The sequence below is a fragment of the Larus michahellis genome, chromosome 1 (genome assembly GCF_964199755.1).
Source record: "Larus michahellis chromosome 1, bLarMic1.1, whole genome shotgun sequence".
Lineage (NCBI taxonomy): Eukaryota > Metazoa > Chordata > Aves > Charadriiformes > Laridae > Larus > Larus michahellis.
Genome location: NC_133896.1, coordinates 84,621,049 through 84,646,782, shown reverse-complemented (window position 1 = coordinate 84,646,782; position 25,734 = coordinate 84,621,049). Strand labels below are relative to the sequence as shown.

Genomic DNA, 25,734 nt, shown 5'->3' with positions numbered 1-25,734 from the left:
ACTGAAAATGGGAACCTAACGCAAAGCCCACCCAGAGCAGAAAAAATGTTTTTTCTTTGTTGATTCAGGTGGACTCAAAAGCCCACTAATGAAGTCAGATGAGTTACAAAATATCTGAGTTTGGAAGCTGTAGCTTGGGAGTTTCTGGTTTACATGATTCCAAATCTGGAACTGTAACCTTCAGTCTTCACTGCTAGACTGTAGGCAGCATATTAATGGATTTTAGAGCATTAGAAGAAACAGTTTTGAAGAACAGTCACTCTTAAGCCAGTTGTAACAGAAGTTGGTTATTCACTGTGATTGCCTACTCTTGCATGATTTAGTTGGAGTTGACATCTTGAAACCTTATTACTATATTCTGTTCAATAATATTGAAATACATTGGTTTACTATTTTATGTTTCAGAATAAGAGCCAAGGATTGAGTTTTGTCCGTATACATGCACCTTGGCAAGTACTTAGTCGAGAAGCAGAACTCCTTAAAATAAAAATGCCCACTAAAAAGGTAAGTATCTTCCATCTTCTATCAACTAGATGTATGGCTGGAGAAGGGTGGATCAGAATAGTAGATAATGTTTAGAAGCCCATAGAGTTACTTTATTTCAAAATCAGAGCAAATGAACTGCCAGGCTTATTCTTTCACATTACTAATTATTTTGAGATGATTTAGTATTCAGAGTCACATTTAAGATGGGATTTTCAAAGGGGATTTCAAAAGCCACAGAGGCAGCTGGCTGACAGACTGTTTTCAGAAGAGTGATGACAGTGGTGAGTTTTAAGGAGGGCTCTGAAAGCTGAAAAGGCAGTAGCTATTTGGATTTTTGTCAAGGAACTTTCCTCAAAGTTGAGGTGCAGTATGGGAGATAGTATGATAGTTGGTTATTGCCGTAAGTTTTCTGTAAAGTCTGGGGATGCTGAGAGAGTCTGTTCTGGTGGTATCAACGACTTAGTGAATTCAGACTTGCCCTCTGTCATTAAAGCTTTGGCTCGCTCTCTTCTTTACAGTCATAGTAGCTGAGAATATCTAGACCTTTCAGCAGAGTTGCTGGCAAACATTGTAAATTCTGAGGAGCTGATCTCAAAATTTGTGGTCCTGCAATGATTTAGCGTGTTGGCTAACAACTCCACTGAAGTCGTCGGAACTGCCCTGTGCTTTCAGTTAGTGATACTCATCAGTTGCACTACCAGTACACAACCAGAAAGCAAGCATGACAGGAAAACTATGTTCATGTCTTAAGTTTTTGCAGTTAAAGACAGTTGGTAGAGAAATTTTCAGTAAAGAAAACAAAAATCCATTTTGAAAAACTGAAATCTTGTATTTTGGGGATTTGGCAATACAGACGGAAAAATTCAGCCAGTAACCACTAAAAAGGAAATTCTATTTTTGTTTTGACAAAAGGTTGTTTTCAAGGCATATTAGGTATTTTCTGTGATCATATTTTTATTTACTCAAACATCCAATGAAACCATAAACAAAGTATTTTCAGTGGAAAGTATCTGTTTCTAAACATGATGAATTGGTTGCAAAAATTTTTTTTCAAATATTCAGTCTTAAATCATTTTTCAGGACAAATGACATGCTGGGAAAAGGTACTTTTTGAGCAATTTTAACTATATGTATACTTCTGAATATGACAATACAGTTATTTTTGATGAGTAAGCATGGGCCACACTCAAATATGAGTATGAGAAACAAACAGAACCAACCAGAAGCGTTGGTCCATTCCCAGAGCTATGATGTCTCTGGTATTAGTGAGACTTGGTGGAACGAGTCCCACGGCTGGAGTGCTGGGTTGGAGGACTATAGGCTGTTCAGGAAGGATAGGCAGGGCAGGCGAGGTGGAGGAGTTGTACCACATGTAAGGGACAGGTTGGACTGTACAGCCCTTGCAGTTAGAGATGGTATGTTTGAGAGCCTCTGGGTGAGGATTAGGGGGATGGACAGCAAAGCAGATGTTGTTGTGGGTGTCTACTATTGATTGCCCAGACAAGGTGATAGCACTGATGAATTATTCTGTAGGCAATCAGGAGAAATTTCTGGATTGATAGCCTTGTCCTGGGAGATTTCAACTTCCCAGACATTAACTGGGAATATGGTGCTGCTGTAACAAGTAAGTTTGAGAAATTCCTGAAGTGTGTTGAAGATAATATCTTGCCACAAGTATTCAGTGAGCCAACTAGGAAAGATGTCCTCCTAGACTTGGTATTTGTGAATAGAGAAGGACTAATGGGAGATGTGATTGTAGGTGGCTGTCTTGGCCACAGTGATCACAAAATGGTTGAGTTTAAAATTTTCCGTGTAATGAGAAAAAAGATCAGCAGAGTTGTTACTCCAGATTTCAAGACAGCAAATTGTAAATTACTCAGGGAGCTAATTAGCATTTTTCCATGGGAATCCATTTTTGAGGGGTTAGGGATCCATGAATGCTGGTCAGTTTTTAAGAACCACCTTTTAAAAGCACAGAAGCAGGCAACTCCAGCATGTTGCAAGTCAAGCAAACTGGGCAGAAGACCAGTTTGGCTGAACAGGGAACTCCTCATGGAACTCAAGAAGATAAAGAAATTGTACCATCTCTGGAAGCAAGGTCAGGCTTTGCAGGAAGATTACAGAGATGTGGTTCACATATTCAGGGAGAAAACACAAAAGGCCAAAGCTCAGCTAGAGTTGAAACTGGCCTGTGTGTGTCAGACAACAAAAAGGCTTTTTGAAGTATGTTAATACAAAAGACAGTCTAAGGAAAATATTGGACCAATACTTGCTGAAGATGGTCAGATGACGAATAGGGATGAAGAAAAAGTGGAGGCCTTCACTGCTTCTTTTTCCTCGGTCTTTAATATTAATGATAGACCTTGGGCTGCCTGGTCCTCTGAGTCAGCGGACCACAACTGCGGGAAGAGTGACTTTCCATTTGTGGATACTGAATTTGTAAGGGTCTATCTGTTTCAGCTGAATGTAAGTCTCTGAGGCCTTATGGGATTCATCCCAGAACACTGAAGAAGTTAGTGGATATTAAAGCAGGATCCCTATCAATCATCTACCAAAGGTCTTGGGAGTCTGGGGAGGTCCTTGCTGACTGGAAGCTAGCCAGCATTATTACAATTTACAAGAAGGGTGAGAGGGAAGACCCTGGAAACTACAGACTTGTTAGTCTGACCTCAGTACCTGGAAAAATTATGGAGAAGATCATACTGAGTGCTACTGAAAGGCAACTGAAGACAATGCAATCATTGGGCATAGTCAACATGGTTTCACAAAGGGAAAGTCCTGTCTAACTAATTTTATATCCTTCTACGATAAGGTTACCTGCCTAGTGGATGTTGGGAAGATGGTGGATGTAATTTTTTTCTGGATTTTAGTAAAGGTTTTGGTAGAGTCCCTCACAGTATCCTTCTGGACAAGCGGTCCAACTGTGAGATAGGCAGGGACATGGTGTGCTGTGTGAAGAACTGGTTGAACGGCACCGCTTAAAACGTTGTAGTGAATGGGGCTGCATTCGGCTGGTGAACAGTCACCATTGGTGTTCAGCAGGTCTCAAAGGGTTGTTGTGAATGGGGCCTATGTCTGGCTGTCAACCAGTCACCAGTAGTGTTCCTCAGGGCTCAGTTCTATGGCCAGATCTGTTCAAAATATTTATCAATGATCTGGACGCAGGAGTTAAATTCACACTTAACAAGTTTGCTGATGATACTAGACTGGGAGGTGCTGTTGACTGTCTTATGGGATAAGAGGTCTTAGTGATGTATCTAGATTGATTGGAGTATTGGGCAATTTTCAATAGCATGAAATTCAACAAGAAAAAATGCTGGATTCTGCAACTGGGATGGAGTAACACTGGTCACAAGTATAAACTGGGAGAGGAGTGGCTGGAGAGAAGCCCTGCAGAAAGGGACCTGGAGGTGCCAGTTGACAGCAGTCTCAATATGAGTCAGCAGTGTGCCCTGGCAGCCAAGAGAGCAAACCACATCCTGGGGTGCATCAAATACAGTATAATCAGACGGACAACAGAGGTGATTATCCCACTGCATACAGTGTTGGTGAGTCCTCACCTTGAGAACTGTGTGCAGTTCTGGGCCCCACAATTTAAGAAGGATGTTCAGGTCCTTGAATGCATCCAGAGGAGGGCAACAAAGCTGGTGGAAGGGCTGTAAGAAATGTCTATGAGGAGGACATAAACTCATGTTTGGTAGGGTTGTCTGTGTTTTAGAAGAATATACCTTCATATCTCTGGGAAGCTCCCTAACACATATCAGCCTGAATCAGTAAAAGCTAGGTCCTTGCACTTAAAAATGCCACATAGCCGTGAGTCTGGCATCCTCGCTTCTAGTGGCATGTGAACATATGCTGTCAGACCATACTAGCAATTATTACCCAAGAATAATTTATTCTGCTGGGGCAGTATAATTGGCAATAGGTAAAGGCCCTTCTTGCTTTTTCGGCTCCCTCTGTTCCCAGTTACAAAGTCAAAATAATTACTCTGCCTTTCTGTCATCTCCCTGCACCTCCTAGTTTAGATAGTAAGGATGTTTCTTGTATTAACAATTCTGAACTGAGTTTTCTTCTGAAAGTAGCTTGTGAAGGGCAAGAATATCTTTTTGGAACTGAAACTCTTATGGATTCAGGTGCTTGCTGTTATATGGGAATATATCTTCAGAGAAGGCACTTATTTTAGTTACAGATTTAAACATACGTGCAGAGCAAATTCTTTTTTTGCATTTTAGTGGTTTTTTGGAAGTGACATGCTCATATACAATGTTTTATTTTCTCAGATGTATGAAATCACAGAGGAAGTGGGAATACTCAAAACATTAAATGAAATATGGTGCAAATTGACTGAGCCTCTGCAACCCCAGGTGCCACAACAAGAAAATACCAATATGAAAAGCTTGTCTTACCCATTTTCCAGAGAGAAAATATATTTGTGAGTACTTTAAATTGCGATGAGCAATGAAGAAAGCTATAATTTATCATATTAGTGTTGTCATTTTTTTCTGCCAACATTTCAATTAAAATTCAGAAATTCATTGAGTATTTCTGGAAATCCTGAGGAAATATCCAAGTTGTCAGATTATTCCTGGATAATATTTCCAAGTGATGAAAGCATATGTATGCATAAAACTAAATTTATTGAAGGCCAAGTAAATGAACACGGACTGGCACTGAGTTCAGTTTCAGTGGATTAACAGAAATCTACGTTGCAGAGATTTTCTGCCAGTGTTCTACTTTCTTCTGCTGAATAAGGAACTGGAAGCAGTACAAATAAAATATCATTGTTTTTAGCTTGAAGTATAAAAATCCTAGCACCTTATTCCTGATTATTTGGTTAAGGATATTACTGCCTGTTTTAAAAAAAGAAAGAGGTAGTAGAAATCCGATAATATTTTTCCTTTTGATAGATTTATTATAGTCATTAAAACTTGGTTAATAATATACAGATAAGGAATTCTTGACACCTGCCCTTTCACTCAGAATAATACTTCCGGGCCCGGTTTGACATTAAACACTCCTTTTTTCCTCATGGGTGTCTTCTTGTATTTATGTCTGATAAATAAAAATCAGTAATAAATTTAATGACCCACCATATCATTTATTGTCCTCTCTGACAATTTTAATTAATACTGAATACAAGTCAAATTGATTGAGGGGAATAAACTGGGAAGGCTAATTTCAGATACGATGATTTTAAAGTTTAAGGGAATGCATTATTCCAGTGGAATGGTTATTTGAAAGCAAGTGAAATGTTGACTGGTCGGTCACCTGGAAAAGAGTAATGAACATCTGTATTAGGCTAGTTGAAACCTAATAACGTAACCTCAGACTGTTATAGTGTTGAGGGAGGAAAATATTAAATGGTCATCTTGTGTAAACAATAGACAAGCTCCCTTTATCTGAAGGGCATTTTACATTAGTTAATATTTTTTCATTTTTACACCCACCATCATTGCAATCCAGGCAGAACTCGGAATGACTAGGTCTTAAATAGCACAGTCTATTATGCTGTACTGTTTAATCTATATTTCTTTTAAACATCTGTTTTTCTTACTTGCTGTGGTTTCTAAATGAATTCTAAATCACAATCTTATATGTTATCTTACTATTACTACCATGTCTGAAAACATAACTGATTTTTTTTTCCCTCAACATTTTAGGTACAACATTAAAGACAAAGACACCTTTTTTGACAATGCTACCCGCAGCCGAATAGTAAGTAAACAAAAGTAACATATCGTTGACTTCTTATGCTGAATGGGATTTGTTTTAATAGTGAGTGTTAGTGACTACTTTGCCAATTTCATCAGTTTATGCATTTCCGTGTTCCTGGAAAACACTGAGCAGTCACAAGTATGTAAGAAATACCCTTCTGGAGCTGCCCAGTGGTTCCAGAGTAGGTGATGTTATGTGGGGAAACACTGCTACTGACTCCTCTCCATTGCTATTGCAAAGTTGCTATTAAGCCTTGTTTCCTAATCTTTAACTAGTTTTTACTGCATAAAAGGACCTCCTCTGCAGTCCTATAGTAACTTCCTAGCTGCAGCAGTCTTTGGTGAGAAACCTTGTATCATGTTCCTGATATCCTGCTAGGTCTCCAGCGGGTTGGTGAGGCAAAATTTCTCTTTAGGTATGCCATGCCAACTCTTCCCTAACATGCTGTGTTCATCCATACTCACTTGGATTTCATAGATACAGCATACTTACTGATCAGTTTATGTGCACCTTAATGTTATACTTCCAAATATGAAAGCTAAATGTTTTTTTTATGAAGTCAGATTTTGTTGTGATTTTCTTTAGTGTAAAATTCTCATTCTACCTGAAGTCTTTATACTTCATATGGTTTTACAAGGACACGACGCAGCAGGACTTAGCCTACAAATGTTAGGGCAGATAACCCACTACTAGGAGCTGCCATAGCATTGTTAAGTGTTAACTAGAAGCCTCAAGTCATGCATTTATGTATGAGTGAAACATATGATTTAAATGTATGTGCAAATAAACTCTACAGAAGCCTCTTAATTTAAAGTTTTGTTTTATTACTAGCTCCGTGATGAAAATAATGCTAAAAGACAATTTGTGTGTTATATCACTGTTCTTTTCCACAGGTACGTGAAATTTTGAAGCGCACATCTACAAAGGCCAGAAACAACATGGGTAAGAAAGTGGGAAGATAATTATATATGTTGTTTTGAAAGGAATTGTTTAAGTATCTCACAGAATATTTATTTTTCTAGCAGGACACAAAAGTATGCTGGCACATTTCCACAAAAAATAGAGATTGAAACAAATGTCTTTTTCTGAGGAATAAAATCAGGCTTTCTGGCCCATGGTTTGGATAGGACATAGTAATGGGAGCTTGCTTTTCATTTCTACAGGTGCAGGAACTGGCACATAACTTGCATTTCATGAGCTGTTATAAAATTGGATTTGATTATTATATGATCTGCTTTTGAAAATTCAGATGTCAACTACAATATGTATTATTATTTCTTCCAGGAGCAGATTTTTCTTGCCATTTCAATAGAATAATACATCTTTCCAGGTTATTTTTATTACTGCAGCTTTAACAATTATGTCCATGAACTGCATAGTGAAATATATGACTTAACTATGACTGTTTTGAAGAGACTGTGTGATACTTTTGGGGTATTCCTGAAATATTTGGAGCTTTTGTTTTCTTGAGGTTCAATACATAAGTACAGGAGTGCTTATTCTCTTTTCTGTACCCTTTTCTTTCATCCATTGTGATACCACGACACAAATCTTCCTGGTGGTGAAGAAGTGACAGTGCTCCTTGTCTGGCATGTTTTCTGGAAGTCCTTCTGTAAGCTTGACTACTTATGTGCAGATCGCAATGTCCTAGGGTAATGTACTTGCAAAGAATAACTGTGCTGTAGCAACAGATTCCTGCACAGTCTTGGTGTAACTTTGTGCAGTGAAGCTGTAGTAATAGATTTCTTTGGTCCAGCAGCTGGAGTGGAAAATAGATTCATTTAGGTCTTCCTGAAATAGATTTTTTTTTTTTTTCAAATTAAAGGAAAAAGAAACCCCAAACAAAATAATTTGTCTTTTTTCAACCAAAAATACTTGGCTTTGCTCAGGAAAACAAAGCAAAGCAAAGCAAAACAAAACAAAACAAAACATTTAAATTTATGATTATTACACTGTTTGCTTTAGAAAAATGAAAAGATGGTTGAAAATATGTCAGGCATTCTTCATTTCTAAAACATTGTTCAGCTGGTGTCCATTTTGTTCACTGTTTGCTCTCTGTTGTTCTATGTTTTGATCTGTTCAAATGCTTTGGTGGGGCAGTAGAAAGGAATGCTACCTTATTTTGCTGGATTGCTCCAGCTGGCATCCAGGAAACCCTCCTGGAGACAGGGGAGACCATGCTTTCCTTGGAGCTGTGGAACCTGTGCAAGTAGATGTCTCTAGAGTGCAGGATTTTCCAGACAAGGCAGCGTAAGGTATACAAAGCAAGAAGCCTGAAGTGCAGCAGGGACGCTAAGCCTGTTGACAAAAAGCCAGCACCCAGAGCTGACACTTTCCCAAGGGAACCAGAGAGACTATGTATAACCTGTTGAAAGTTGTTGGACCGAGAGAAAGCTTGCAAGAAGCAATCCATCCTACAAGGGTGGAAGTAGGGAGGGAAAGAGCACTTTACCAATGGGGTCCTTTTGCCTCTTACTTAAAAGTTTTCTCTATTTTAATAGCTTGTTCTTGTTTACAGTATAAAAAAAGCCGCCATTAGAGATCAAAGCACTAGTAGTGATTTTTCAGCCCTTTTCTTTTTTGCTCTAATGTGAAAATACAGGCTGAACCACTTCAAGATCAGGTCACCTCAAGATCCCATCTGACATGAAGCAAATATTTTAACCGTCCTGTCCTTCCCATCTTTCTGGCCCATAACCAAAACATGATTATGCATCATGTTTTACCTAAATTCACTAATTGTTTTGGTCTTCTGAGAGCCTCCACCAAAAGTCCTATGCTTCATGTGTCACCAAGGTTTTCCTTCTCAGTGGTCTTAAGACTTAAAATGACTCATCGTAAGTGGTTTAAAAGATTTCTTTAAGCATCCTTGGTTTATTCTGTTGTTTTGTTTTGTTGTGTTTTTTTTTTTTTATTTTCAGATTTCATTGCTTATTTTCCACAAGAGATAGGGCAGTGGTGTTGGGAGTACGTAGTGCAGTCTTTGGTTTTCATAAACATATGCTTCATAATATAACAGGAGGAAAGTAACAACAATTCAAACACATTTGCTTCTTGATTTTTACATCTGCTGAATCTTATTCCAATTCTACAATATTATACAAGGATGACATATTTTCTTCTAGCATAATTCTGAACCATTGTAAACTTTCCAAACATGAAATGCTTTCAACAGAGGACTTGACATGATCCAAACATGAAGATTTCCTGATTCCATTAATGCATGTAGTAGTAAGAGTATTTTTCTTTGTACCAAGGAAGAAATGTAAAGGTAATGCCTATCTAGCATCTCTGACCAGAGGGCTTTTCCCTAACATTTCAAAATGATAGTTGTGTAATTCGACTATGTAATTTTTTTCACCCCTAAAGACAAGCTAGCAGGTTCCTTTTTACTGGACATCGAGAGCAAAGACGCCTGGAATAAACTACTAGTCTTAACCAGACTTCCTGGTTGCAGCCTTTACGATTAAGCAGTTTTTGTCCCGGTTCATCCAGGTTTCCAGCATAATCATGAATTTGGCAAGCACAAACTGATTTAACTCCTGCAAACAAAGAAGCTTTTTTTCAAACTCAGAAGGATGGCCTTATGTATTGATATGAGGAAGGGTGGAAAACCCAGTGCTTGGTTTAGTGAAAACAAGACCTGATCTAATATTAGTCACCAGAGAGTAAGGGTTTCTTCAATCACAAACTTCTGTGAAAGTGGTTTATTTTATTGTTTGGGTGTGTCAGTGGGGATCCATGGTTCTGATCATTGTCAAGCTTCAAGAAGAACTTCACAGATGCTCAGTCACGTGCCTCTGCTATGAGGATGAGAAAGTGGTCAAAACAGTCTTTGTACCATACTAGTTCACCCAAGAAAAAGCACTGTATTGAAAAGAGGTTTTCTGTGAAAACAGGTTTTCTGTGAAAACAGGTTTTCCATAGCCAGGTACTTCTAGGCTGGTATATACTCATCTTGACATGAGTTTGAATATTTTCAGTAATACAGCTTTGTAATGTCACAAAGTGAAATCTGTAATAATCTTTTCTGTTTAACTTTGCCTAACTATTGACCATCTTAATTTTTTTTTTCGTTTAGGTATTGGCACATTAATAGCAAACAATGTTTATGATGCAGCATACCCGCTTCATGATGTACGTATATACTATTAAAAATCTAGTTCTCTGATGGTATCACTCAATAGTGCACAGACATTAATGTTTATTGCCTGGGAAAATGAAAATATATTCTGTGTGTGATTCTAGTACAAAAACTCTTACATAACTACATTTCAAATTGTGACCTAAAATTAAAATGTTTATTAAATTTTATCTATTTTTACATGAGTTATTTTTTTTTTTTCTCTAGGGTGAATATGAAGGCCAAAATGATGACATGAATGAAAGAAAGGTAAAATACATTGCAAAATTAATTTCATATTAGATTTAATGTGATAAATGTGAATTAGTGTCCTAAATGCTCTCATAAGGCATTAACCAGTGTTCAATCAAATAAATGTTTTTACAAATGCATATATTTTTTGCATTATTTCTTTTCCTCTATTTCTGCATATAAAAATCTTTTCACAACACTTTTTATAAAGTTTTCTAATGAAGTATTTCAGTGAATTTAATTTGATATTTACATTGTGCAATGCTTCAATTTTCCTTCTGCATTCATAGACAACATTTTTCAACCTGACAGGAAGCAAAAGTTGTTAAATAATTTATATGATTATTTTCTTTCCATAACCAGATGGTACTATAGAACAATTGTTACTAGAATAAAACATAGATGTGTTTTTCATTTGATTGTGCATTCAATTAAATTACATGCAATTCCTAAAAATCTGCTTCCAATTATTTTGTAAATAAAAAGTTTCAGGCTATCAAATGACTTTTGAAAATATAACACCCAACAACTGCCTACACAAGAGAAATGGATGCCTAATCAAAGACTATGTGAATTCAAACTGTTTTTAATACATATGCTTACTATTAGAAATGAGCAAAACCATTTAATTACTGTAATCCATTAAGATCCATTCCATATTGCTCTCCAATGTTTGCTTTTTTTTTTTTTTTCCCTTGATATACAAAGAACAGGACAGGAAATTAAGAGGGAAAATTGTGGGGAGAGAAAGGGGGGAAGGAAGAATGAAGAAAAAGAGAATGTTTGGATATCTAAAATATTGACTATACTAGAAATTAAATTGCATATATTCTTGGTGACTTGTAAATAATTTCATAAATGTTTTTAACTCTGTGGTATTACATGTTGGTGTATGCCTTTTGTTGCTTGAAAAAGTGGTAAGCAAATGCCATTAAATTGGCAAACCACAGCGTAGCTCTCAAGACTATAATTGCCACAAATTATGATTATTTGAGCATTTGAAATGAAGACTGAATTCATAGGTCATACAAATAAATTTGATTTCTCCAGTTCTGGCTTTGTACAAATTTGAAAACATAATCTTCTTTGTAGTTATTGCTAAATAGTGTTAACATTCAGCCACTAGATGTCTTCATGTGCCATATACAATTTAATTTAATATATGAACCTTGGTAAGCAGAAGAGACAACGTTGGAAAACAAACTTGTATATTTATGTCTCTTATTTTGAACTTTTTGTTCATGAAGAAAATGTCTACTCTGCACTTACAGAATTTTCTCTAAATGGTAATAGTGGTACAGTAATGGACTCTGAAAGTCAGCTATCTAGTTTACTGACCTGTAAGGTTAGCAAAATTTTTAGAGAAGGAAGGTAAATGAACATTAGTCAATGGAGGAAGATTGGGTACTGTGGAAAAGGGGGAAAGAGGGCCTAAAAGGACTAGTGTCTGGAAAAATATTCACCCTACTAGTTCTATTTTGTGCTGCCTTCTTTTTATTCTGCCTATTAGGCTCAGTTATGAAGTGTTAAGTATTAAAAACATAAAAGGTTCTTTCCAGAAATACTTCATTGATTATTCACATATGTCTCTGCTGCTTAGCCATTGAATCTGCTGTAGTATTTCTATGCATAACATCATCTGTTTTCTATCTGAATCTAATAGTCCCAGTGTTTAATTTCCTGAAAAGCCCCGATCACATTTAAAGGAAGGGGGGCATTTTTCAGTTTTGTTTTTTTCTACCCCTTTTTATTTTGTCCATTTTAACTTATCTTTATCTTCCATTTCAATTTTTTGTTGTATAAGCCCAAAGAACGATGAACTGGGCTTGTCTGGCATATTTATGCCAATTAGGCAGCACAAGTAATTAAGGTTTATGTACCAGTTCATAATATAAAAGGTTAATCCCTATTAACCCTGTTCAGGATTTCCTTGAAGGAAATGCACTGTGAAATAATACTTTTGTCACATCCTATGAGAATTAGAAGTCTTCAGACAATGAAACCCACTCTTTTCTGAAGACTGTTGATTGGAGTAAAGGAATTTCCCTGTTCTAGTGTGATTTCTGCTCTAGAAAAAACCATTTTTAAGAAAGCTATTGCACAGTAGCATGGTAATAACTGGCCATGAGTATAAACACTGACTCAGTCTTTTTTAAGCTTCTAGCCCACTGGCAACTTGTAACCCATCATTGCTATCAATATGTCTGACACTGAGAAATACATAAGGGCTTTGTTACCTATCTGGGAAATATACTGCTGTCAGGTACTACAACAGCATCCCTGGAATATTAGAAGCAGTTGGAAAGTACTATTATAAACTTACAGAAAGTACTGCTTTTAAGTGAAGCTGATAAAATATAATAAATTATATTACAAAACTCTTCCTAGAATTCATTTCAATTTAATAAATTTAACGAAAGGAAGCACATTCTGGCTTCCTGATTAAGCTTAATCTTGTAAAATTGCAGTGCTGAGACTGAGATTTAATGTGGGCAACACACATTAATGGAAAATATTCATTCCATAAACTCACCTTCAGTGCGTTGGAATCAGAATAACCAGTGTGATTCTGTAGGCTGACATAACGTTGTTGCAACCTGTTCATGAACTGACCGCAACTTTAGAAAAACCTTTCTTTTTGCTCTTCAAATTCCATTCTGTAGCTACGTTCAAAACAGCTTTCAAGTAGTTCTAATAGTTCAATACCTTTAACATTCTTGTTTTTTTATATTTCAGTGAATGCATTTATTAGTATGATTATTTATGGAAATAAATAAAATTGTAGGTAATGCTGTGGGGTAATGGCAAGGAGTGATTTTGAATAGGTAACTACAAGTATTCATACGAAAATATCGATATGGCAGTCAGGGCAATCCTCTTCAACTTCTGTTGAAGCCAAAGAAAATCAAACCTAGTCTCATCATTTCTTTCCCTGAGTGCCAAGCACTTACAGAAAGATGAGTTTCTTCACTTACAGAAAGACTGTGCTCTGTAAGAATCATATTCTAAAAGCCAAGACTCTACACTCCTTGAATTTCATTGACGAATTCCGAGTTGCTTCAGCAGTGTAGGGTTTATTTCTTGATCTATGAACAAAAAACATGTTATGCTTTGTCCTTAATGAATATGCAATGGCATAGCTCTGTTGACTTAAGTGGTTGCAAGCTAGTTTCCATATTCTGAACAATAACACTTCATGGGGTGCATGTTTGCAGGATCCAGGTCTTAATTGCTCATTGGATGTTTAGTTCTTTTACATAGCATCTGCAGGAGGAGAGGCATTATAAACAGTAGAAAAATGTGATTGGAAGACCTCAAACTATGTCAAGATTACTCTGCACTTACAGTATCCGAAATTTCTCCACACTTACTTTAATTGTGCTCTTAAATTCATAAGATAGTGTAGCGTGCTGCTAGCTGTGAAAATGCACCATCTGACAGATACAACCACTGATAATTGAAAAAAGTGTATGTACTTCGTTACTAGCATCCTCTCCAGCTCTTGTATATTTACATAACTCCATTGTGCAATAATCTATTATTTACTGGGAAAAAAGCGCCATGCTTCATGAGCATCTATTTTGCACATAGAACTAAACATTTTGCAATCTAGTCTGCAACTAGGCTGATGAGTTTCACATACTACACGTTTTGAAAAAAATCTATATCTTACTATTTTAAAATTACTGATTTGGGCTATATTTGGAGTACCTTTTTTTCTGTTAAAGAAAAAAATAAACAAATATTTAATGTAACTTCTCTTGGAATATCCTCTGTTTGCACCTGTTTGTGTATTTGTGTGCGTGTGTTTCTTGGTTTGTGTCTTCCTCCCCAGTAGCTTTAAAACTTATTGCCTAATCCCAACCAAAGTTTACAGAGGAATAGAAGTCTCCAAGGTATTAACTCAGCAACTACTCTGCTTCACATTAACTACAATTTCCACGAGACAGGTGAGGGACTGTCGGTCAGTGCTCACAGCAAGGGAGGAACTGAGGTATGAGGTCATCTCTTGGAGGTAGCAGGTACTCCACACAGAAGCTTGTTCTCAAAACACAGTTTCATCACTACTCCAATCTTACTAGGAATCACACAGAATCACAGAATGGTAGGGGTTGGAAGGGACCTCTGGAGATCTCTAGTCCAACCCCCCTGCCAGAGCAGGGTCACCTAGAGCAGGTTGCACAGGAACGCATCCAGGCAGGTTTTGAATGTCTCCAGAGACGAGACTCCACCACCTGTCTGGGCAGCCTGTGCCAGTGCTCTGCCACCCTCAAAGGAAAGAAGTTCCTCCTCATGTTTGGATGGAACTTCCTATGGTCAAGTTGTGCCAATGATGTGATGCCTTATTTTAAAGAAGCTGACTGCACCTCTCATATGCTACTCTTTTTATGGACCACCTCCGCTTCCTTTTTGAAAATAGGGATAAAAGCCTGTCCTATTCTCCTATTTGAAAATAGGGATAAAAGACACATGCCTTTTTGGATGATACAGATTTATAATCTAGCAATAGTGATGTGGTTAATTTAGTTATATTTATCACCATATTCTAATTATTTGTTCGTTATTTTTTGATGCACTTTGTACTTCAAGAAACAGTTTTCAGTAAGCATGTTATCTTAGACAGTCTACAGTCTTGTCACAGTGTAAAACTGGGAAAGGAATACAAACATTTCAGGTGGTTCCATGGAAAATTTTAGTCTTTCACACAAGACTGTCCTGCTTTTTATTTTTCTCTGAAGATAAAACATAGTGAACAGTCATCCAACTTTGTTAGATCCTGCTGATGTTTCCTCTGGTCTTCCTTTGGTCTTCATATAATTCTGGAAAGTTTAATTTTTTAATGCCTTTTCTGGATTATTAATAAATGCATACACAGTTATAAAATCTCCTGCTATCAAGTTAACACTTTTACTAAATTGTTAATTGCATGGTAATTTCTATCCAGCATCTGGCTTTTGTTTCAGAATGGCATGATGTCTTTCATGCAATAATTACCAGTTTCCTTTACGGCCTCTTGTAAAAGATTGTCAAAGGTTTCTTTTTTCTTTTTGAAAGTTCAACAAGGTTGTGTCACAGCAATTAAAGAGCAATTAAAGAGGAAGACTATCCCCGAGTCCCTTTCCTGTTGCAGTTGAGTGTATTGTGGTTAATATACCACAGGTCCTGAAATGTTTCCTTTTAACCCTGACTCTCTTCCCACTAGATTCCTCCCATAGTAAGAAGTTTCTGTAAGATCTGCACCTTCCTTTGTGCTGTCTGTAACCTGTGGGTGAATTTGCATTTCCAACAGTAAACACGTGAACTTGTGTGTCCATGCGCAGCATGGGGAGAAAAGGGTCTCTACTGGGTGTAGTAGCCTCAGGAGCTGAGCAGGAGAGCAGGCTGCTTTTGCCACATTTGTTACCTCTTGGTATGTTTTTACATACCAGTTTTGGACTCTTACCTCAGTTCTCTTCACCTTGGACCTAGAAACACTGGTCAGTACTTACCTATGGTGTGATTCCAGACATTAAATAAATTATATCATAGAAGAATTTCACTCTGTAAGTAGGATTATTTCTAGCATCTTTCCAAAGATTTTCACTACAGGCTACAGAGTCTTTTATTTCTCCTTTTGAGGCTTTCTATTTAACATCAATCTCTAATAAATGTGGTGAGGAGGCGGTAGGTATGTGGAGAAAGACGTGTGTATGCCATGCTCGCGTTGCTGGCTTGGTTGCAGTCTTCCATAACTGGCTGAAAAATGTACTTGGAAGTTGGTATTGAAGTATGGGAAACTGCTTTTTTTGGTACATATATTTTTAACTCTTAGAAGATGTTTGTAAAAACAGATGGGAGCACTTGTGTCAGCTTAACTTTCTGTTTTGTTTGGGTTTTTTTTAGTTACTGTATCGAGAATGGGCAAGATACGGAGCATTTTACAAGTTTCAGCCTATTGACCTCATAAGGTAATCTGGATTTATATAATACACTAAGGGACCTGTTTTTTAGCTGGTGTAAATTAATTAACTTCCTTCCAGTTACTTCAGCAAATGAAATCTAGGATTGATCAGAGCATTAAAAATAATGCTCTGACTGCTTTTCTGTCGCTCTGATGACAGTTTACTTTAATAAAAATACACTAAATAATGTACCTTTGTTTTTGTATAGTGCTTATTCCTGGAAGAATGTAACGCTTCAATTATTTTTTTTTATAAAGCATTAATTCTTTCAAAAAAGAGGAATTTACATCTACATTCATAAATTTTTATTGTAGAGTATGGTCACGAAGTCTGGTGAATAATCAGAAGCTGGTGTTCACATCATGAATCAGTGTGAAAGTATTTGACAGTCTTGAAATTGATTTGATTTTTTTATTCCTGGTTTTACAAGTTTTATTCATCTGAACACATCCATATGTGTTCCCAGTGTTTTTTGTATATTTTGAATTTTGACATTACAAACATAGAATAAGTTGGGTTTAAAATAAGACAAAACAAAACCACCATGCTTTTTAAGGAATTTCCACAATATCTCTACAAGAAAGCCAAACCAAAACAAAGCAATTTTTGTTGTATACAACTGTTGTATACTGAGTAAAGAAAAAGAAATCTTTGTGAAAACTGCTGACTTGAAATATTCTAACATGAGATATCTGTCTGGGAATAAATGAACTGTGATATTAACAAACAATAGAAAAAAAACCTGTACCTGGATAATTTGTATACATAAGAAAGATGACATTCATTAGCATTTATGTTTTGAATAATCAAACTCCAACTAACTTTTATTATATGAGCTGCCCCTATGTCTTTACCTGTGAGAGCTGGTATCAGTAATAAGGATAATCAATAATCTTTGTAAAATGTATTTATTGTATTTTGAGTTAAAGTTGAAATACTGCATATAGTTTTTCAAGGGCTTAACCGCTAACTTGTAGCATGACCAGATTTGCTCTTTATTGGGAGTGAGATGTTTCAAATTGACAAATGGTATCGACACCACCAAATCTTACAAAGGTTCTGCAAGGCTTTGAAATTTCCTCTTTTTTGCCTTAACGTTTTTGTGAAGGATTTATGTACTTTTTGAATACCAGTTATTCCAGGCCAGGCTACTGTATGGAACAGGTAAATCAGAACAAGATTAAAACACCTGGTATGTTTTTAGTAAATATTACAAATATTAGGTTAAACTGTGAATGGCTAGAGGAATTCTCAAGTTTTACCAAACGTGACAGCCCAGTTGAATTAAAAATAGAGGTACACCTGCTTACACTCCATCTTCATTTGTATTTTGCTGTCTCCATTATAATGTTTCACTATACTGATATGATTTCATAGAAATTCTGTGGTTTAAACTTCTGTGAGAAAGAAAAAAAGAACCAGACATGTGCAATTGATTCTCTGTTCTCAGAGATGATTCTTCTATACTTTGCTTGACTGCAAGTTTGAATGTTACCACTAAAATAAATGTGGTTTTTATTTTCTGAGTAATGTTAGAGCTTTAGAGTATATATACCTGAAAAATTACCACCCTTTTCTTTCTGCAACTGAACTAGGTTTTTGCACCTCTGTACTGTGGGGGGGATTTGAGCTCAGTCTCAATGTGGGTGTGTTTATTCCCTTGGCAAACATCAGCCATACTTCGGGGATTTTGATAATTTACTGTGATCCTTCTTTCTTAGATTGATTAGCTTGTGCTCCAGTGGTTATGGGAGTACTGTGTAACTTAAAAAGTTTGTATTCAGCCTTTGATGGACAGAAGAAGCAGCATTTATTTTGTTTTATATTCAAAGCCTGTTCTGACTGATGTTTTCAAATACATTAATTGTGTTGAAGTATGTTTCTTAAATAATATTCACATCCCCAAATTAATTAGGCTTTTTAGTTTATTTCTTAATACAACTTACAACAGTGGAAATCTTTTTAACTATTCCTATTTCACCTTTATACAGTAAGAATGTAAATCAAAAGTAATTCTTTAACCAAAGTACCTATGCTGGAAGGCTAGATATGACGCTGTAGAATTATTATAAATTATTCCTCAGTTATAAATTATTATTATAAATCATATGCCTCAGTTCCTTGCTTCTGGCCATACAGTTGTTGCCAGTTTCCAAGTGATTGTACACCAAAGCTAGGAATGACATGTTTGCTATGCTCACTCTTGGCACAGTCCAGGGATTCTCTGAGGTCCCTTCTAAGGTCTGACATCCTGAGGGACTGCTAGCTGCATAGTCAGTCTTAGAATATTTTCAAGTTCTTAAAAACGTAAAACCAAATAAAGAACCATTATGATATCTACTGACAGTTCCATTCACCCCTGTATCTTCATCTGTAAAAGTATTCTGCGCTGGCTTTATGCACCTCTTTGGGCTATATGGAAAAGCTAATTTTTTTTGTAAATCAGGAAATGCAGTTGTGAGTGAGAAAGGTTTCACCAAATGAGAATATGGTGGGTCTTACGTATTTCTATTCTACAGCAAAATGATTTCAGTTAAAAACTTTAAGGGAATATATAGTGCAGATCACGCAGATAGTACAGTGTGAATTGAGGGTTTGTTTGTAAAATGTTTGTAACACCCAGTCTCTCAGTGCACATCCAGATATTAAATAACATTGCTTAAAACAAAGCCTAGCTAATGCAGTGCTTTATTTTCAAAAGCATATGAATGTTTAAATGTAGCCATATGAATTAAATGTTTGTCTTTCATATATGTCTATTTTCAACTCAGATGAAGAGGATGATAAACATTTTTTGAGAGAGAAATTAGAAATTATTTGCTAACAGATATCTTAAGGCTAGAAGTACTGAAAATGGTTTACCTTCTCTTTCAGTCACCCTTAGACTTGGAATGCACGAGTGATATATTAACAAGTAGAGAATGAAAATTGCAGTTCTAGGACATGCAGGGCTCTAGAGGTTTGCCTGTTATAATATACTTTTTTTCTCATCCTAATTTAAGTATTGATTTCTACTAGGGAGTTTCTCTAGTGTAGCTTTCTTGTAGGAATGTACTTACCAACAGTAGTTCCTCTCAGTCCTTGCAATGTAATTTAAAAGGTGCTATAAACATATCTGTGGTTCATTGATTTTTTTCTGTTTTGATGATGCTCTTTTCTCAAATGAAGATGAATTCAAAACCAGTTTTTAGCAATTTTTGCAGTTAATGCATTTGTTAGTTTCCTAAGGGGCAATACTACTGTTGATCCTGAGACAGGGAGGACACTTCCTAGCAGTTTTATGAACCTGCATAAAGAAAACCAGTTTTATGATTTTTTTAATAAATGTTATAGTATGTTGATCAAAGTTTTAACTATGTGATTCTAGAATGAACAGGTTGTGAACAGGGACCTCTAGAGGTACCTAAACCTATTCTCTGCTCACAGCAGGGCTGGCTTGAAAGCCAGATCAAGTTGCTCACGAGTTTTGATATCTCCAAGGATGGAGATCACGCGGCCTCTCTGAAATCCCTTTCCAGTGCTGCACCACACTCAAGGGGAAGATTTTTTTCCTGATCTTCAGACCAAATTTTCCTTGGTACAATTTACAGCCATTGTCTCTTGTCTTTTAGCAGTGCATCTCTAATGAGCTATAGCAGGTCAAGAAAACATATTTAGCAGGTGTAAGTGTAATAGAATTTATAATGAATTATATTTCTGGTTGAATGCAACCTTTATCACTTAGGAGCTCTAAATGACAGATGAAGTGAGTATGCTAAGGTTACAGATATCACAAAGAAGTGGTTATCCTTCTGAGACAAAAAGCTTGCTTAATTCCTGAAAAACTGGCAACCTATTTTCTTAATGGACATTCTGAAGCAGCTGCAGATGGGAACTTGTATGTGGACTACAATTCCAGATAGGGGACCATCATCGTAGAGGGGAGCTTCCCTTTTGTTATCTTGTTATTAATACAAAATTACCTTACCCTAGGAAGTCAAGCAGAGCTAGCTAGGTTTTAATTGTGATAGAGCTTATTTTAGTACTAGTACTTCTAGAAGGTTCCAGCCTGCCTAATTTTTCATGTTTTCATTTCTGTTTCCTATTGCTAGGACTTCACCTAACTTCTTAATAACGAACAGGCTACATTATCTATAGCATGACTACTTTCAAAGCTCCAAGTGCCTGCATATGCTTATCTTGCTGTAAAGCCTAAAACTGGGAAGACATGGTCATTGTAAAGATCAAGACTATGTATACAAAAATTCTTTTTGCAAGAGTAGGTGGAAAAGTGTGTTAACAAAAATATTATTTATAGTGTATAGCACGTAAATCAAAACTTGGGAGTTTCTGTTTCTCAAACTGTCTGCCTAATATATTTCTTCCTTCCTATTTTTAACTATGTTTTTCTTTTGTATGGAAAATTGTTTCAACTTTGTGTGTAATGAATTCTGGCCCTTCATTGCAGTATGCCTGTGTTGAACCTGCTCTTGACCACCGTCACCAGTTCCCCCTGGTTCCCACAGCTGAATGCTGTCTTCCTAAAGCAGAGCAGCCTGTAGCTTTCTCTTCCTGGAAGTTTTAAAAGTGATGACAGACCTACGATATCCTGAAGTTTGATTTTCTCAGCTCTGAATACTGTTGCCTTCACTTGCAGCATCCCAGGGCCTGTGTAGTACAGTGTTCAATGTAAGCAATCAGGCCCCAAACATGTTATTACTGGTTTGCCTTTTTTACATTTTTCTCTTTTCATCAGTCTTCACCACACGAAACAAAACGGGTATATCTGCTTACCCTACTTCAGATAGAGTAGTTTTAAAGGAGCAATAAAGTAAGAAAAGAGGAGTTCTACTGAAATGGTATTTTTATTGTCTTTAGAGATAAGTGTTTCTGCCTTGGCAAAAGTGGGGTTAAGATCAGTTTCTGGTACAGTCTTCCCCTAACTGTGGCCATCTATCCTAATTAATGGATTAGCAAATCACTACTTCTTTCACCACTGTTCTTTGTAGCCACATTTTCATCTCTGGAGAGAGAACATTTATCTCCACATACTGTCTAGAATTCTAAGAACTTGAAAATAAGGGTCTGAGATGCCCTCCCTAATTTCAACTGAAGTGTTGTTCAACCATTGATTAAACTTGATTAACCTAGGTAAATGTCTGATCTTTATTTTTTATGCAATGTAACTACTTTGGCAGAAAACAACCTTGTAATATGTGGTTATGTCACAGGGATTGAACAAACCTTTCTAATGCTTGCCTCAGAGCCAAGCCTGATCAGTCCAAAGTAATATTTTGCGATAGATACATATACAGTGCCCCATTCTCTACCGGGATGGCTGACCCAGCAAGTCAGTCTTACAGTTCCCAGATTTCCAACAAATACCTGTAACTTTTCTGAAAGCCAGGTTTCAAAGCAGGGGACGATGAGCCCTGCCTCCCGTATACAGCCAAGCAGACTGAGAGCAGTGAGCTCCCTTCACTCCCTCCCACTGCAAGGCTCACGTGACTATCACCAGCTTCTGTAAGGCTGCAGAGAAAAGTGAAAACTCCACCATGGTGGATGTACAGGCTTATATACAGTTCCTAATGCCTGGATAATAGTTACGCTATGATCTTTTCTCTCTGCTGAAGCAACTGCTATGTCAGGTGGTGGTTATTTACTAGCTTTTGAGTAAGACGTCACTTACAGCGTGGGGTCTGTACACTATTGCAATGAAGAGCTTTTCTCTACCTGACAGTTTGATTCCTTATTTAACAGAAATGCCTTTTCAGTTCAAACTAAGAATGTTTCAGGCTTATCCATTGATTCTTTTCCCTTACAGCCCTTTTCCTTCACTGTGTACCAGTGGGGTGCTCCTCATTTTTTGGGATTCCCTTTCCCTTTGAGGGAGGAATGAACTTGCTTTCTTTTGGGGTATTAGTGATCAGTGTGTTGAGAGTCTTGTGCTTTCCCCTTAGTCTGGCGAACTACTGTAGCGTTCTTCTGAGATGACACTGATTCATGTAATCCTGGAGAAGGACCTCTTATGCCAGGTGGGTAATGACAGTAAAAAACAGTTCTTGGCAAATAACTAAATGACTCAGTTCCCATACAGAATTATGGGAACACTATGCAATTCTTCCCTGACTGTCTTTAGCAGGCATATCTTCAACATTCACAAAGATGCTGAGGCTATATGCAAGGAACTCTTTATTAGGAAAAAGAGAAAACAGCTTTAAGCCTGGGAAAATGCAGTAATCGAACAAACATAGCATTAAGTAGAAAAATGCCCATGAGCTCTACCAGTAACTTTGGCAGTAGTCCATCTAGCTCCTTTCCAAACTTCTGCTGAGAATGTGCCTTAGGCAATAGTCTGAGCATATCTTCTTGCTATGACCCTTTTGCACTTTAAGTCCAACATCTTTTTATAGTTCCAACAAGATGAATCTACAACAAAGGTTCAGTCACAACATGGGGTACGTTCAACTTACAGTTCATCATCATTAAAACACTAGGTACAGTGGGAAGTGCTATGCCAGCAACCACTCAGCCTTGATGTTGTCCTTTGTGCCAATTTTTATAGCAGAGAGTTTCCTGGAGGGATCCAGGAGCAGGTGGGACCCTGTAGCAGAGTCCTAGCTGTTGAGAAAGGAATGCTTTCTCCATCATTATCATTCTTTCCCCTATCCAGTGTCTGTGTGATCTCATTACTCTTCATGACCCCAGTTTATTTATGAATGGACTTTTGTATCAAGTCATACGTCCATTAAATGGACTGCATATCAGCTGCTTGATGTTAAGACAGCACTTTTCGTGTGCAGTTGTAGGGATTTTCCCCTCTACCCCTGGAACTTCTCATCACAGGGCATACATTAGTGCTCCATCCTGTGTTTATTGCAAAGCAGAGGGTTTTTGCTCATGGTGCATAAATCACTTAAGAATTTGTATTGAATTATTCTGCTGGGTCCAGGCCGTGGCTGGAGTGGGATGATTTACTTATATCTCTGCATTTCATAGACTTTGCCAGTCCTGTAGGAAGTGGTTCTCTCTGTGTGTGTTTTGGCAAGAGCTTGGTCTTATTTATTGATGCTTGTATGAGAGATGGAATTTTAAACCAGTAGGCTCGTATTGCAGTGCTGAGGAAAACCAGATCACTGCTTTCTGATAAACATAATTCCCAGGCTTCAGGTCACTGTCTGAGCACTAAGATCCTCATTACCATCCAGATTCCTCACTCCTTCAGTGGGATTTTCAAAAGCTAGATCCAGCAAAGGATGTGCACATCTACATCAGGACTTATGCAAAGCCAAGGCTCTGAAGACTGTGGTTGTTTCTGTGCAGCTTCCTCATGCTTCCCCCTTGGATTGTGTAGTTTTGTAGGCAGATAGAGTTCGGTTTTATCTGTGTGCAGAACTGTCTCAGGCTAAGCTCCTTCGTGCCTGTATGGTGCCTAAACTTCACAGCCAGAAACTTACATTTCATAATGGACTTGAATAGGTCCCAATCCAACAGGTATCTTTGGAGGTGGTATCAGTGTATTTTGATAGAAAATGAAAGTTGTTTTAAATTGGAGAAGGAATACCCAGAGGTGGGAGGCCCCATTGAAACAAAAGAGAAAGTCCTGCACATTTTTATATGCATGCATACAAGTATTTGTAGGCATCTAGAGGTGTGTGTGACTGAGAGCTTCAGGGAGTAGAAAACAGTTGCTGCATTTGGGTGGTTAGTTCTGCTTATCTTTCTTTGAAAACTGCTATTGACATCTTAATCTCAGTAGAAAGTTCTGGTTATGACATGGTGGGGTGAGAGGAGGTCCTTTTCTGACTCCTTGAGCACTGACCAGGGGTTAAGACCAACCCTTGTCATCTGGTTTAAAGGTATACCCCAATATTAAGATGCTTTGTATGAGGATCCTATCTGTCTGTGTGCAAAAGTTATATTAGAGCAGACCAGATCTTTGTCTGATCCAGTAACCTGTCTCCAACAGTGGAAAAAACCAAGAGGGCAGGTGAGTGAAGAGATTAACCATGTAACTTCTTTGAGTTCTTCCACTGCCCAAGGAAACATGTAACAATTATCCACAGAAAACACCCGCATAAAGGTTTCCAACATGAGAAATCTCTGAACTTCCACAGTCAGTACAGAGAGCAGAAAAATGAACATCTTAATGCAGTATTTAAGCAGGTGATTACTGCTGTTGTGTATTACTTTCTTGGTGGAATAGTTGCAATTGAAGTGCTCAAAGATCACACAATCACAGAATAGTTGAGGTTGGTGGGGACCTCTGGAGGTCATCTGGTCCAAACCCCTGCTCAAACAGGGCCATCTAGAGCCAGTTTCACAGGATTGTGACTAGATGTTTTTTGAATATTTCTAAGGAGGGGGACTCCACAGCCTCCCTGGTCAACCTATTCCAGTGCTGTCACCTTCAGAGTAAAAAGGTGTTTCCTGATGTTCAGAGGGAATCTCCTGTGTTTCAGTTTTGTCCTGTCACTGTGCATCACAGAAAAGAGCCTGGCTCCATGTTCTTTGCGTCCTCCCTTTGGGTATCTATATACATTAATAAGATCCCCCTGAGCCTTCTCTTCTCTAGGCTAAACATTCCTGGCTCTCTCGACCTTTCCTCATACGAGAGATGCTTTAGTCCCTTAACCATCTTCGTTGCCCTTTTTTGGACTCTCTCCAGTATGTCCATGTCTCTGCTGTACTGAAGAGCCCAGAACTGCATACAGAACTCCAGGTGTGCCCTCCCCAGTGCTGAATAAAGGGGAAGGATCACCTCCCTTGACCTGCTGGCAATACTTCGCCTAAAGTGGCCGAGGATACCATTCACCTTCTTTGCAGCAAGGGCACATTGCTGGCTCATGTTCAATCTGGTGTGCACCAGGACCCCCAGGTTCTTTTCTGCCAAGCTGCTTTCCAGCTGGGTGGCCCCCAGCAAATATTGATGCATGGGATTGTTCTTCCCCAGGTGCAGGACTTTGACCTTCTCCTTTTTGAATTCACAATATTCCTGCCAGTTCATTTCTCCATCCTCTTGTGGTCCCTCTGGATGGTAGCACGACCCTCTGGCATACTAGCCACTCCTCCCAGTTTTGTGTCATCTGCAAACTTGCTAAGGGTGCACTCTGCCCCATCATCCAGATCATTAATGAAGGTGTTAAACAGGACTGAACCCAGTATTGACCCCTGGAGTACACTGCGAGTCACTGGCCTCCAACTAGGCTTTGTGCGGCTGACTACTACCCTCTGTGC

The 25,734-nt window shown here is 37.7% G+C and overlaps 1 protein-coding gene across 1 annotated transcript in view; it reads left to right on the top strand.

The window, feature by feature from the left end:
* ANO2 (anoctamin 2) overlaps positions 1-25,734 on the top strand; it is a 184,287-nt gene that overhangs the window by 36,760 nt on the left and 121,793 nt on the right. The window contains exons 4-10 of the mRNA XM_074572779.1: positions 406-504; positions 4,767-4,918; positions 6,147-6,201; positions 7,095-7,143; positions 10,283-10,338; positions 10,553-10,594; positions 16,460-16,524. Of these exons, the coding sequence (XP_074428880.1) occupies positions 406-504; positions 4,767-4,918; positions 6,147-6,201; positions 7,095-7,143; positions 10,283-10,338; positions 10,553-10,594; positions 16,460-16,524 (518 nt within the window). The remainder of the gene's footprint in view (positions 1-405; positions 505-4,766; positions 4,919-6,146; positions 6,202-7,094; positions 7,144-10,282; positions 10,339-10,552; positions 10,595-16,459; positions 16,525-25,734) is intronic.